Here is a 13,123-nt window from a genome sequence, read left to right as displayed (position 1 = left end):
AACGGCAATAAGTGGCCGTCGTGCTGGCAGATTGCGAGCGTGATAGGGGATGTCTCGATCGCGGAGTAGGCTAGCCATGCGCAGCCTGAGCACGAGGAGATGGACGTCGATACCGCAGTCGAGGCCTCCCCCGAGCCCGGTCCCTCTGCCATCGACAACGCCCGCCCCCCGGCGCTTCCAGTCATGCCAGCTGTGCAGGCAAACAAGAAGAATGCAAAGGACAAAGAGAAGCAGAAGGTGATGAAGAAGGCAATGCAAGACGATAACGGCATGCGGTCAGTTCTAGGAGAGGGTCAAGACAAGCAGAAGAAGGGGAAGGGCAAGGAGAAGAAGAAGGCACAGAAGAGCGCAGGGCCACGTCACAGCATCTTTGCCGTGATTCAGAGAATGGACAAGTGCGACAGTGGAAAAGGCAAAGCCAAGGTGCTGGGCGGAGACTGCTGAGGACTGCGACGATGGTCTCCCCAGTTCTACATTCAGTCCTTTATACGATTCCGTCAACCGACGCAGACCCAAAAAGTAGGGCGCTTCGCAGCGCAGCCTCGCCGGCTAACTCGATAACGTCGACATCGCCGTGCGCCGCTGGTGTCTCAAGATCTTGCTGCCTCAGACTCCCCGAGACGCAGGCTCATGGTCGAATCGATATGGAGGCCGCTCCCGGTGCGCAGATTCGATCATGCTAGAGGACGGACGGAAGAAAAAGATATGAATAATTACTACCATGATGATACCCATTCATATTCATCCATATTGAAAGAGTTAATGAAAACCTTGCTTGACATCATCTGTCCCATCGTGCATTATGGCCATGATGCATCTGCGATGTGATACGCCGTTCCGTCCTTGATCACAAGGTTGTAACTTCCTAAGCCAGACCCTCTTTCTCATCCCTTCCATATTTATTGGGCGAATTCAGTCATCGTGTATCTCGTGTGTGTTGCGGGAGTACCTAAGCCAGATATAGGTAACAAAAAGCGATGGAAGTGCTCATCATAGCATTTTCTCAACCCAATACTTCGTGGTCGTTTCGTGCCATGGCTGCCTTTCTACACACATGAATTATCAGTTCCGGGACGGGATATATGCATCGGCCTGGAGTGTTCTTCTGGCTAGCAATCAAGCAAACAACATCTTTGAGAGCTTGAGAATGCCGTTCTGCCCGGGTAAGCTGAGTGGTAGCCGTCAAAGGTTCACTGCCCGTCTGATGTAGTGAAGGTTGGAGGGAAGGAACACGGCAGCACGCCAAATGTGGTGCAGTTTGCTACGGCCCATCAGACTGATTCCGTCTTGACGCGAGCGAATCCAGGCTTTGTCAACCCAGCCTTCATACCATCACGATGCGCCGCACTCCATGCGTCGCCGGTGCAAGTACAAGAACTCAGACGTGCGACGTGTTGTTTCTCATATCACCAGACGCCGGACAAGATCGATGCCAACAGCTCATTTCTGATCAGAGATGTAGGGTTTGGAACATCGTTTTTACAAGAAAGCTTCTCCTGGTCCGAGATCGTTGATTGAGAAGGCATGGCGCGAGTGGGAAAAGTCAGGCCCCTGGGTGATGAATGGAGTTGTGGAGTTCCTGGGCTGACTCGCGCTCCACCAATAGCGCTCAAGACAGCGCCGCGGAGGTGGTCATGCCACGTTGGCTTTGTGTTGGGACCACCGGCCGCGTCAAAACTCGTAACATTCAACAACACGCGCATCTTCTTCCCGTACGCAAGGTCTTCAACTCAAAGACCGCTCATCAGTATAGCTGCGACGCGATGACGAATATCACACATATATATGGGCCCTGCTACCTCGTTCCGAAGAGACCATTCGGGCATGAAGGTGCGCGCCCCTCGGTGAGGGCAGGAGACGACTGCGCGTCATACCCGCTCAACGTGCGCGCCTTAGCAGCTGAGTATCGCAATGGCTTTTACCCATCTATTCCGCAGACGACTGGTCGCGATGGCAAGCCCGCGTCTGCCTATATCGACCCTATTCTTCTAACAATGTGACTTGATGCCTGCATGAAGTCACTCTTACAATGCGTGCATCATCAGCAAAACGAACCATGTGGATGTTGGACTTCCATTCGTTCGTGTATCCTACTGAACATGGCTATCCTTTGGACCAGTGCCGACAACGTCACAAGGACAATGTGCAACCCACGCCTTCAAAAGCCATACGTCTCACATCAGGCAATATCTCCTCCAGGGAGAAACATCACCAGCTCAAACGACCAAACTAGCGAGATCACAATTGGCTGGAAGATACGCCTACTTTACCCATGGACCGAGGTAACACCCAAAGCTTGACTGGCCCTGACAAGGCATGCAGCACTGGGACTTCTCGCCACATCTACTCAGGACCAACGCACGGCGGACAAGATTGGGTGAGCTGTTCATTACTGGAGTCTATTCTTGTATCGCTAAAATCATCGCGCGCATCGAAGTCATCACTTCTCGCTACCGCTTGAAACCGCCATCATCAACTCCACAACGCTGATCGCGGCAGATACAGCCAGCTGGGGGTGGTGTCTAGTAGTGATGGGTCGTGTGAGGAGAACACAAAAACATCAAGCCTTTTGACCTCGCCAGACTCCGACATCACCTCACGACAGAACCCAAGGCCACGCAACACCAGACCCATAAGACGACATCCTCGACACCATCGCCACACTTCTGATGGAGGTTAGCATGTCTCCTTCGCGCTCCATGCAACAAAGGCCCGATAGTCCACTCACTACTCATCCACCGGTATGTGGATGACTTCGACCGGGCCGTCAGACACCAACTTCCAGTCGTTATTCCTGCACTCTTCAAGCGTCTTGCCGAGATAGTAGACACCAACCCTGTCTGGCTTCCAAAGGTCATTTAGATCGTACCACCTCGACGGCGACATGTCGTGCTCTTCTTCGTCGTCCTTCAGATCCAGAGGAATGGCGTAGATGCCACTGATATGACCGTCGTCTTCAACTTGTCCTACGGCGGCGTATGGTGTTTGTTGCGTGTTGATGCCGCGGTCCTTGGTGTGCTCCTCGGCGTTGATGATCCCGATGTGTACCAACTTCGATTTGTACAGGTTTGGGGATTCCGCGTTCCCGGTTGCATTCGGGTTAGCTTCGAACCACAACGGACGCGTCTGATTTAAGGGTCCAGACGATCCTCCAGACTGTGTTGGTCGGGCGACATCGTCACTGCCGTGTGGCTTTCCCAGATGATTTTTGGCGTATATGAACGGGGTGGAGACCGCGTTGGAGTAATGATTAATCTCGCTGATAGCTGAAGGAGCGTAGTGAGCGGTGAGCTCGGCTGGAAGGATCTCTAGATAAAGCTCAACGTTCTTGTGGTGGCCCATACCGTAGGTTTGTCGGCTGGACAGCTGCATTTCAACATCCCGCATATGAGTGACTGTCGACTCTCGGTTGAAGTTCATGCGAAGCACTTTGTCCAGATCGGTCTCTTCGCCCAATTGAGGCACCGGTAGTTCCGCGTATGCATCTCGTCTCTTCATGTATTCATCCAAGATGTCGCCAAACTTCTGTTTATCCTCCACCTGAGTTGAGGGCACATGAAGTCAGTAAATTTCTTTAAAGCAGCGCATACACCGTAGTTCTTACATCGACCTTGAAGAACTCGCAAACCTGTTGCTTGAAGGGGAGTGCGCGCTTCTCGGTGCTAGCTCGCCACCTCGAGAAAGCCGCATATTCTTGGGCTCCAACGTGATGTGCGTTCTTGTTCATATCAGCCATCCTACCGAAACCTAGCGTAGGTAGGTGTGGACGTGCCTTCTTGTTCGTCGACATTCGATGATGGTTGAGAAGGCGGGCGGGGAGTGAGAAAGGTGCTGCACGTCGAAGAAGACGGAAGGATGCCATGAGCGCAAAGATTGGTGGAATGAGCTGAGGTTTAATACCTAGGTAGGTGAGGTACGCGGGCACTAGTGGAGGCGGGCAGGTGCCCAGAGTAAGAGGGGTTTTGATAGGCTAGGGGTGAGACTAGCGAAGGATCTAGCGCGTTGACTGTGATAGTAAAGGTCACGCCCGAATCATCAACGTCGCGATGTTATTGTTCAAATCTCGGTAGTGAAGCCATTCCGCACGGATGTTGATCAACTGGTAGACCATTTTGAACAAACTGATCTGCCTAGGCTTCGGAGCGGAGGAATTCATTGTGCTATGCACAGCGGTTGCAACACCAAACATGGTTCCTGTGCGACTACGTCAAAGCGGCGAACGATTGTGGAAGCAAATTCACCAGACTGTGGAGTCTACAGCACACAACTTAGATGATTGCGCACTCTCTCCTAGTGACAAGACGGTGACAAACGCCGCGACAACCTGCGGGTTTCTCCACAACAACTGAGCAATGTCGACACCAGTCTGCATATGTTTTTGAATGAATGCAGAAATGTTTAGAACTAGGCAAAGAAAGCTCCAGTGCAAACATGATCTCGCAATAGTAACCTCACAAACATGCTGAACAAAGCGGTACCAAACAAACCAGGAACAAAGATACCTTTCATCGACGCGAGTGTGTCAACATGTCAAACTCAAGAAAAGCCAATCGTGGCCCAAAGATTGCTTTCAGATCTAACAAGGGCAATCACGCTGAGCGCAGGCACGTGTAGCACTAGCACAAGGAATGCTTCCAGACAAGACGCGTAGCAAGCATGTCGATTCGACGCAGTTCCAACGTCGCAAATCGACAGCGCAAGTTGCTTCTCGCCAGAGCTCATCAAAGAGCCAATGGCAGGTGTAGCAAGCGGGACCCAGTATGTAGTTCAAGAAAAGGTACATATTACATATAATCAGTTCAATTGCACAACTGGAGTAGCACAATATTTCCTTAGCAACATGGCCTTTATGCGAAAGCTGGGTTCTGTATCGTTCCATCATCAATACTGCCCACCCACCCTGCTACCATATCGACCGCGTGGCTCTTTGCCTGCTACCAGATCAAAATGCACCCTCTCATCGTTGCTCAAAGCTGCTTTCTCCCCTAAGCCGTCTCCCACGTCACTGCTCCCTCCTGCCATTGTGCCTTACGTACATCCTACTGGAAGAGGAGTGTGTCCGAGCTGTACACGCATTACTTCAAAACACCTGGGACGGTTCCGGCGATGGGGTGGGACTGGAGATGGCATCATAGACTGCGTGAAGTGCGACACACACCTGGGTGTCGGGAATGTGGACGACTTACCATCTTGGACAGCGGCAGTCAACTTCGAATCAATTCTGGCCGATCCGCATGACAGTGCGAACAAGTTCATGCAAGATGCAAACACACTGCTTTCTGTTGGAAGGGCAATTGAGACACTCGCCGCACGGAAGGGTTATCTGGACTTATCGCCAGCGTTCCAAGATCCAGACAAAGATGGAATCAAATACGGTGCCAATTCCAGCCACCAGAGCCGCTGGTATCCATACATTGAAGATATGGCTAGTACTCTTCGATGGCAGACGGAAAGACTACTCCATCAGAGGTTTTTCTGTCTCAGAGCTAACGAAAGGTTCAAGACGCATGTGCCGAGTATGCAAAAGACACTGAAGTCACTGGATAGTGTAATCAAATCGCTGCAAAACCTGCTACCCGAGCAGACTAACCCACCCGGCGACGCCGATGGACATGAGGTGCGAGCATCGCCTCCAGAAATCGCACTCGAACTTGTTGCCCAGGTTGTACAAGCTGAGGCTCGTAGCTACCCTACGACACCGGAGGAATTGAGGGTATTTCGTAAGTTCACCGAAGCATCCATGCGAGAAAGCTGGCTAACACTGAATCCAGTTGAACAGATGAAGACTACGGTGCATGATCTTGGCTTGAAGAAGAGAGTCCTTCCTCTGTGCTCTTACGTCATCTTTCCATCCAAGAGCCGCCAGTCTGAGCGAGGACTGCACTGGGTCACCGTCCGCTCCACGTTCATGGGATGGAATCACAAAGGCCAACAAGCACTGTTGAAAGAACGCCGGGATGGCCTCGCAAAGTCGTTCGCTCACCTACCTGCTATGCAGCGCGCCAAACAAGACCTCATCAACAAGTTCAAGGACCATGACATTCCGCAGGGTACCGAGTCACCCTACGAAAAGGCTCCTCCATCCCTTAGTCCTGGTATCGCCTTCGACAATAACATCAAGGCCCGCTTGCCTTGTCAGATATGCGGGTACTTCCATAATTTCCACATCTCGCATGAGGTTGGAAAGACGAAAAGGATGGACGAGCGCCTTTGGAAGAAGGAAAGGGCGATCTTCTCGTGCGCCGAGCTGGGTGTCGCTGCAATTATGCATTGCGTTGACGAGTTTGACCGAAGGCGCGAGGGGTCGTAAACATGCTGCTGCCATGAAAGACGGGCTCTGGCTGTACGGAGAAGGGAGGACGTCGGAGTCGGTAGGAGAAGGTATGGTTTCTCGCTCATCGTCGGGTATGGTGCACTGGTGGATGCTTCTTTTGTGGCTTCTTGTTCAACGTCGTTTGTATGTGGTTTTGGTGTCGCTCCTCTCGTCTTTTCTCAAGGTTGGCCTCAATGCGTGCTTCTTCTTTTGCAAGTTAATGTATACATTGTCTTAGTGAGTATTTATCTGCGTATATTTAGATGTGTGTATGGAGCAAAATGCGACGCATATTCTGGCGACATCTAGTGCTGTGTTAAGTGAATGCATGTGCTCATCATCATAAGTCATTGTGCTATTGCGCGATAAGCAGGCGGGAGGACAAGGAAGATAGAATGTGACAATCGAGGAGTCGAGACGAGGAATATACCTGGATATGTATATGCCGTTGACTGCTACCACGTCTCATCTCATGATGCATACTCTCCAAAGTTCGTTGCGTTCGCCTTAGTCCCATATCATAGTCGCACTTTGCATAGCTGATTTCGAATAGGAACGTCATGGGTAGCTGGCGGTGTGGAGATGACAGTACCACGCACGAAGTGTCATCGCTGTACAGCCACCTCGGAGGAAGTTGTGAACATCTTAAGTCTGTGGCGATGGCTCTGCAGGCAAAGTCGGGTTCCGCAGTGACGTGTTGAAGCTACGAAGGTCATCGACGACTGATGCCTGGCCGACAAATGATGATTGACTTCGGCCCATCAAAGATGTTGCCGTGTCTATCGGTGACTCCCGAGGAGTCGCTGAGGGCGAAGCTTCTTAGCCAAGGAAATGGTAGGAGTTGCGAAGGAGAAGGCGAGGGGGTGACGCGACGTTCAATGAGGCTGGGGCTCGGGGCTTTCTCGGCCGCGCTAGCACCCGAAAAGGAAGACTTCCGCGGCGAACTCTCAACACATCATCATCCTACCATAAACGCATGTTCAGTCAATGTCTTCGCTTCAACAAGGTCTTGTCAAAATAGATCGTCGTCCGCTCTTGAGACTGAAGGAGTACAAATTTTCTAGCATACCTAGGTAGTTCACGGAGATTGTCGTCCTATCATCACCAACGCATGCTTGATCGAGTAGTTCATCTTGACAATATCTGCATTGATACAGCGCTGGATGGGGGTATCTATCGCTACCGAACCTCCTACAAAACGCCCGACTCCTAGCCAAGAGACACGATGTTATGGTAGTCCACCAATGCGATCGGTGAAAGCATGATCGCGTCTCTTTCCAAGTCCTACTAAACCGCTAAGTATTCCGCGACCTTCTCCTCGCTTGGTATCCATAGCGCAAGCTCTCTGTCTGAAAGACTCAAGGAGTCGTATTCGCTGGTGTGAACTTTATCGATGTCTTCAAAGTCGATGATGTAACTAAGGTGCAAATGTTAGATATCAGGCAATTACCGGTAAAAGCGTTACGTACCACCTGGACTCGTCCTTATCCCACATGATGTTGCGCAGAGCACGGTCCATAGGAACGACTCCAATCTTCACCACGGCGCTGCATCACGAAGTTAGTAAAATACCTGAGATATCAAGGAATATGACACTCACAGCCATGCTTCCCTGAAAGCCTCGCGGATCAGATCGCGCTCATCGCGCGGTGCTTTGCAGAAAGAGTCCAGGCCCAAAGGTTTTCCGGGCAGCCTGGTCATGAGCAGAAAGACACAATAGCCTCCTGCAATGGCCTTTCGATGCAGGCCACGCCGTAAAGGGTCCACCGCTACACCTATGAGACAAGGCGCATGCCGACACCCATTTGCCCCTAAGGTAATGAGGGCTTCCATCTCATTTGCGGTTGCGCCATTGCAGTGCGTGGTTATGGGCTTGGTGGAAACTTCAAGATGATGTTCGTGGATTTTAAGCATCTTGCGGTCGGCGTTGGGATGCGATTGTAGATATTCCAGATCATCGTCGACCAGTGCCTCATACTCCTGTATTGCCATTTGATTGGCGCTGATCCTGCCACTGTTAATTCGAAATCTAAGCGACGAGTATAGAAGACTTACTGAAACTTGATCTTGACTATGCACTCGCCAACGCCTTTCCATGGCTCATCGAGGCAAACACATGTGTAGACCTGGCGCGCTTCGCAAGGGCTAAAGTCCTCCTGGAACTCGAGTAGCGATAGTGGTTTCAAGATCTTCCATCGCGTTCTATCGGCAAGGCGGAAGATCCTATTGACGAAGGGATTGTTGCGCAACGACAAGGACAGCCTAGACGGCTTGTGGGGCTTTGCGGGAATGTCAACCCAGTCCTCGGAATCTTCAGCGGACGAGACGCTGTCGCGTGAACTCGCATCGCGATCTTCAGCAGACGAAATGCTGTCGCGCGAGCTTGCATCATGATCGGTGGATATAGAAGACATCTTGCAGCAATATTGGAACGAGTTGAGGCGCACCGCGTGTAGTTGTGCGAGAGCGTGGGCATTGGCGTTGATCGATACCAAACACTGCCCAGGTGGGGTCGGTCACACGAGCCAGCCATGTGCGGGCTAGCGCACACTAACTCTTAGGCTAGTCCACCCCGTTCACTCCTTGGAGCCAAGATACAAAGATGCGGATCGACGCCACAAGAGGCTAACACACGGAAACCTCAATATCACATGTTTATGTGAATGCACACAAGGCCTGCGACGATCCGTCCTCCTGTAATATGTGTGTCATGAAGCCTAGACAACCTTGAAAATAGCAGAGTTCAAGGCCATTCAATGTGATCCTCCCAGAAGCTACAAAAGTTCAACACCAACTCGACGTCTCACCCACGGTGGTCCATCACACACGATGGTTTCCAGCAGATGTCCTCCCCTTTCGTATCATAAATCCATGGCCAGCCTTTTTACATACTCTTGTCGTCTTCCCAGTCGTTTTCCTTCTCCTCTGCATTGTTATCCTCACCCTCGTCTTCGCTACGCTTCACACTTCCAGCCCATCGAAGATTAATAATAGTTCGGGTTCCGCTTTGCATTTCTTTCGGGCTGCTGGCGTCCACGCAGTGGCAGTGTGCCCAAAGGCGGTGTTCCGACAGGAGCGCTCAAGTCCCCGGAATTCTCGTTAGACCTGACGGCACTGACAGACCGAAGGCCTCTTGAGACGTTCAGGCTATTAGAAGTGGGTACTGTGGGGATGACCTTTTGATGAGACTTCTTCGTTCTTGCTTCACCGTCTTGTTCGTCCTTAACACCGGAGCGCTTCAACTTCCTGGCTGCCGGTTTACACCTTTTTTGTTTTGGTAACAGGTCTTGGCGCAGAAACGAAGCTCGAGCCCATGGCGTTATACTTGAACCGCGTGTACTCCGGTGTCCAGCGATGACGGCCTTGGGGAAACTTTTCTCTATGCTTCGTTCGAAGAACCACTCATTGGGGTCTGGAATATCATCTCGATTGAGTTTCCAGGTTTCCTCGTCCTCGCCCGCGACTAGGTGTAGCAAATAAAGGAAACCGAAGGATGTGCCGAAGGTTTGCGTGTCGTTCTTTCCAATCGTCGACGTGGTCAGGGTAGAATCTGTATCATAGAATATTTCTGAATAGAACAGAGCCATTTGACTTGGGTCGACGACCGACCGTTCAATCTTGAGAAACACTGTTTGGTTGTATGTGGATACAAAACCGTACTTGACGTCGAACGCTCGCATGTCTCTAGATGGCTGTCCTTCAATTAAACGTTAGTACAATTTAGATCATTTTGGATTCCCATAGCTTACCCAGGAGGTTGCAAAACGATTTGGCATTGTGTGACCAAGGCTCCTTGATCATGCTTTCGATATCGCAAGCGGTGCATGATTTGAACTCGCCAACAATGCGCACTCTCTTGTTGCCTTTGAGATCGGCAACCTCGATAACAAGATCCGGTTCGTGGCCTTTGGGGCGTAGATCCTTATGATAGCCTTTTGCGCTCGAGTATTGGAAGTTGGTCGGTAGCAATGGCGTGGCCATACCATGTTCTTGATTTTGGAGCTCATGTAAGGTTTCATGAACAGGTGCCACAAGATTATCCTTTACTCGTCCGTCCAGATCGATTTCAGCAGCAACTTTAAGCGATTCTGGCTGTGCAGAGTGGCGTTTTTTGTTCGGGCCCGCGGAGTATGCATCGAACACGGGCGTTATGGCTTTCTTGAATCTTGCCAGTTCGGGCTTGATGTCCCATTTCTCTAAACGACCTATGTGGTTATAGCGCAGTGCGGTCGTTGTTGTGCCTTCGGAGACCTTATTTGCTGTATTGAGGGCTGGAAGACGGGCACTGATAGTTTCCCACAGTGTCAGGTTTGACGTCGAAGAAAGCATATCGGAGGCCATCCCTATAGGTACGGAGAGTTGGAAAGCTTCAGCACGGTAATAAGTGTATTTGGAGGAGTATCGCGACGTGGGAAACAAATTGTGTTGGGTGAGAGCGAGCGGCCAGCGATTGCCTCCTAGGTCACACTCAAGACCCACTCGCCCCGGTGTCTGCCTATTCCCGCTCTTACGCTCACGAGTTCTTTCATCATTGTCCGTGCGTGCTTTCTCCCTTCGAATCGAACGTGACCATCATACGTAAAACAGAGAGCTTGAACGTTAAACTTGGGGTTGGCGACAAACACTATCACTTCCGCGTTAACAGTGTGTTGGACCAACAAGACTACGTACACCCTCTCAATATGACTTGTCGCGATCCCCAGATTTTCATCTCCTTCGGCGTCCAGTCTCATGCTACGAAGCTCGGCTGTCTTACGATCAATCGGTGCATGCGAGCGTGCAGTTCATATGTCGGGCGGTATTGACAGTATCAAAGGCCCGTCGCATCAGGTCATCTAAATATCCCTCTTCACCTTGCGCTCTCCCTTTCGCCCTGCGAGTCCGACCCACGTTCACTTTTCCTGCGGCCTTTCCACCCGGGGCGACAGCAGGGGTATCTCTGCTTGGCGCGTTCACTTCCACAATAAAATGGCGTTCCAGCAAATTCTTTCGTTGTCCTTTCTCTTGCGATTAGAATCAGGAGTATCGTCGCTTGATATAACCCATCAGTCAGCATGGCGCTGGTACGTTGACCCCTCGTTCGCCATTAGTCCACTCAATGCTAACAGGTTATGTAGAGCAAGTACGGGTTCAGAATCCGAAAACCGGTATGCAGACAGCTTCATCAGCTTCAAGTATGTTCTGATCGACGACAAAGTCCTTGTTGCCAAACGCGAAAGCTGCGGCTGGTTCTGCAAGGGCGAGTAAGGAGAAGAGCACACCTGGTGCGCCACGCAGTCGTAACGGTCAGACGAAGAATCGTCCACTGCCTAAGAAAGTGAGTACCATGTGTCAAGGACATGAGCATTACCGGTAGCATGGAGCTGATGTAAATGTAGGCAGCGCCGTCCGTGGTGCCGAAGGGAAAGAAGACCGCTGGCTTCCGGACTAATGGCCAGCTTCGTATCGAGCCGACCTCTCTGAAGTCGCGAGTAACTCTCGATAATCTTGGTGAAGGTACGCAAGGCGCGCCCATCTGCATCGACGACGATGGCGATGATGACATCGGGATCGCCCTACATCAAAAGAGCTCGGTTTCGGTCAACAACGACGCAAAGAGTCAACAGAGTCTCGTAAGAGCGTTTACGCCACTCTCCATGATCGACCAAAATCGCGAGACCGAAGTTCCGTCTCTTCCCACGTCTACACCCGAAGGCGCCGAGATGAACGAAGACGTGCCTTCCGGCTCTTCGCGCGGCAGTAGCCCCGTGGAGATTACCAGCGAAGATGACGAGCAAGCCTCGGACACGGAGCCTTCTTCCCCCATCGATGGGTATAAGTCTCCGCGGAGAAAGTGCTTGGTCAAACCAGGGCGCTACAGGGCTTTTCGCACGGGTCTGTACACGTTGTTCGCGATTACGAAACCGAAGGCGCGACAGATACCGTTCGACAAAGTCCTCAGAGTCATCAACAACAACCTTTCAGTCGAAAAGCAGTTCTCTCCTCTGGAAGCAAAGCAGGTCCTCAAATATATGAGGGAGAAATTGTTCGACTCGTTGTGCGCCGATCGGGTAGTGGACGTGAACCTGGAGGGGATCAAGTTGTATGCGTAAAGGGGATGAAAGGATTGCCGGAGCAGGGGCGTCGGCTCTATCTTTGAAGCTTTGCATAAGACAAGTTGAGTGTGCGTTCACTTGGAGTCGATTGGATGGTCGGGGCGACTCAGAAATAGTGTTTAATGTACCATTGCGCGATGGCATAACCACGCCGAAACTTAATACGAATGCGCCATGACGATGAGTGTTGCGTCCCGGTTATCTTGCAAGAGACTACCGCCCTCTTGCGCTGATCTGGAGCCACGGTCCGACCTGAACAGCTCATCGTGAAAAGACTTTCTCACTCCGCGTGAAGTCCAGCCATATTCTTATGGTACAGCACATAGCTATACCGCAGTCACACTCCGCCCCTTCTCGTGTGTATAGTGACGCTGTGTACGTTGGAATTTGCGTCGTCTCGTCCGTCGGGCATCCATTGAGGCGTGGGTGGTTATGACATGGGCGCAGTATTGGTAGCTAATCGAGCTCAGCTGCGTCGCGATCTAGAAGAGCGTAACCCTGTCGTTGTCAGCATGGCGAAGTGGGAGATTCAGACAGTGACCTGCCTCGTGCCGTCGGAATGGGATATCACTAGATATCCGATGGCTACTCGAACAGGCGCCATGCAGGGGAGACTGAAGATGCGCGTCCGTTATGATGCATATAGACCACGCAACATCATCCATATCCAGCCTACGACGGCGTTCCACCAAGGCGCGATGTGGTCCAGCGTTCC

General features: G+C 51.5%; 6 protein-coding genes across 6 annotated transcripts; 3 read left to right on the top strand and 3 right to left on the bottom strand.

Annotated features, from left to right (window-relative positions):
- Positions 1-99: 99 nt before the first annotated feature.
- J4E84_010259 (uncharacterized protein) lies at positions 100-444 on the top strand (the record flags this gene model as incomplete). The annotated part of the gene is made up of 1 exon (XM_049392815.1): positions 100-444. One exon carries the CDS (start codon positions 100-102, stop codon positions 442-444), a length of 345 nt encoding a protein of 114 aa, XP_049239507.1.
- Positions 445-2,727: 2,283 nt separating this feature from the next.
- On the bottom strand, positions 2,728-3,790 carry J4E84_010258 (uncharacterized protein; the record flags this gene model as incomplete). Its single annotated transcript, XM_049392814.1, has 2 exons — positions 2,728-3,540; positions 3,605-3,790. 2 exons carry the CDS (start codon positions 3,788-3,790, stop codon positions 2,728-2,730), a joined length of 999 nt encoding a protein of 332 aa, XP_049239506.1.
- Positions 3,791-5,507: 1,717 nt separating this feature from the next.
- On the top strand, positions 5,508-6,310 carry J4E84_010257 (uncharacterized protein; the record flags this gene model as incomplete). The annotated part of the gene is made up of 2 exons (XM_049392813.1): positions 5,508-5,516; positions 5,537-6,310. 2 exons carry the CDS (start codon positions 5,508-5,510, stop codon positions 6,308-6,310), a joined length of 783 nt encoding a protein of 260 aa, XP_049239505.1.
- Positions 6,311-7,600: 1,290 nt separating this feature from the next.
- J4E84_010256 (uncharacterized protein) lies at positions 7,601-8,727 on the bottom strand (the record flags this gene model as incomplete). Its single annotated transcript, XM_049392812.1, has 4 exons — positions 7,601-7,730; positions 7,783-7,860; positions 7,914-8,321; positions 8,369-8,727. 4 exons carry the CDS (start codon positions 8,725-8,727, stop codon positions 7,601-7,603), a joined length of 975 nt encoding a protein of 324 aa, XP_049239504.1.
- Positions 8,728-9,297: 570 nt separating this feature from the next.
- Positions 9,298-10,654, bottom strand: J4E84_010255 (uncharacterized protein; the record flags this gene model as incomplete). The annotated part of the gene is made up of 2 exons (XM_049392811.1): positions 9,298-9,986; positions 10,063-10,654. The coding sequence occupies 2 exons, from the start codon at positions 10,652-10,654 to the stop codon at positions 9,298-9,300; spliced, it is 1,281 nt and encodes a 426-aa protein (XP_049239503.1).
- Positions 10,655-11,367: 713 nt separating this feature from the next.
- J4E84_010254 (uncharacterized protein) lies at positions 11,368-12,405 on the top strand (the record flags this gene model as incomplete). Its single annotated transcript, XM_049392810.1, has 4 exons — positions 11,368-11,376; positions 11,431-11,460; positions 11,511-11,630; positions 11,692-12,405. 4 exons carry the CDS (start codon positions 11,368-11,370, stop codon positions 12,403-12,405), a joined length of 873 nt encoding a protein of 290 aa, XP_049239502.1.
- Positions 12,406-13,123: the final 718 nt, after the last annotated feature.

The sequence above is a fragment of the Alternaria hordeiaustralica genome (assembly GCF_023758085.1).
Source record: "Alternaria hordeiaustralica strain BMP 2776 chromosome Unknown scaffold_38, whole genome shotgun sequence".
In the NCBI taxonomy this organism is placed as follows: Eukaryota; Fungi; Ascomycota; class Dothideomycetes; order Pleosporales; family Pleosporaceae; genus Alternaria; species Alternaria hordeiaustralica.
The sequence above is the reverse complement of the archived record's forward strand: the minus strand, read 5'-3'. Positions and strand labels throughout refer to the sequence as shown.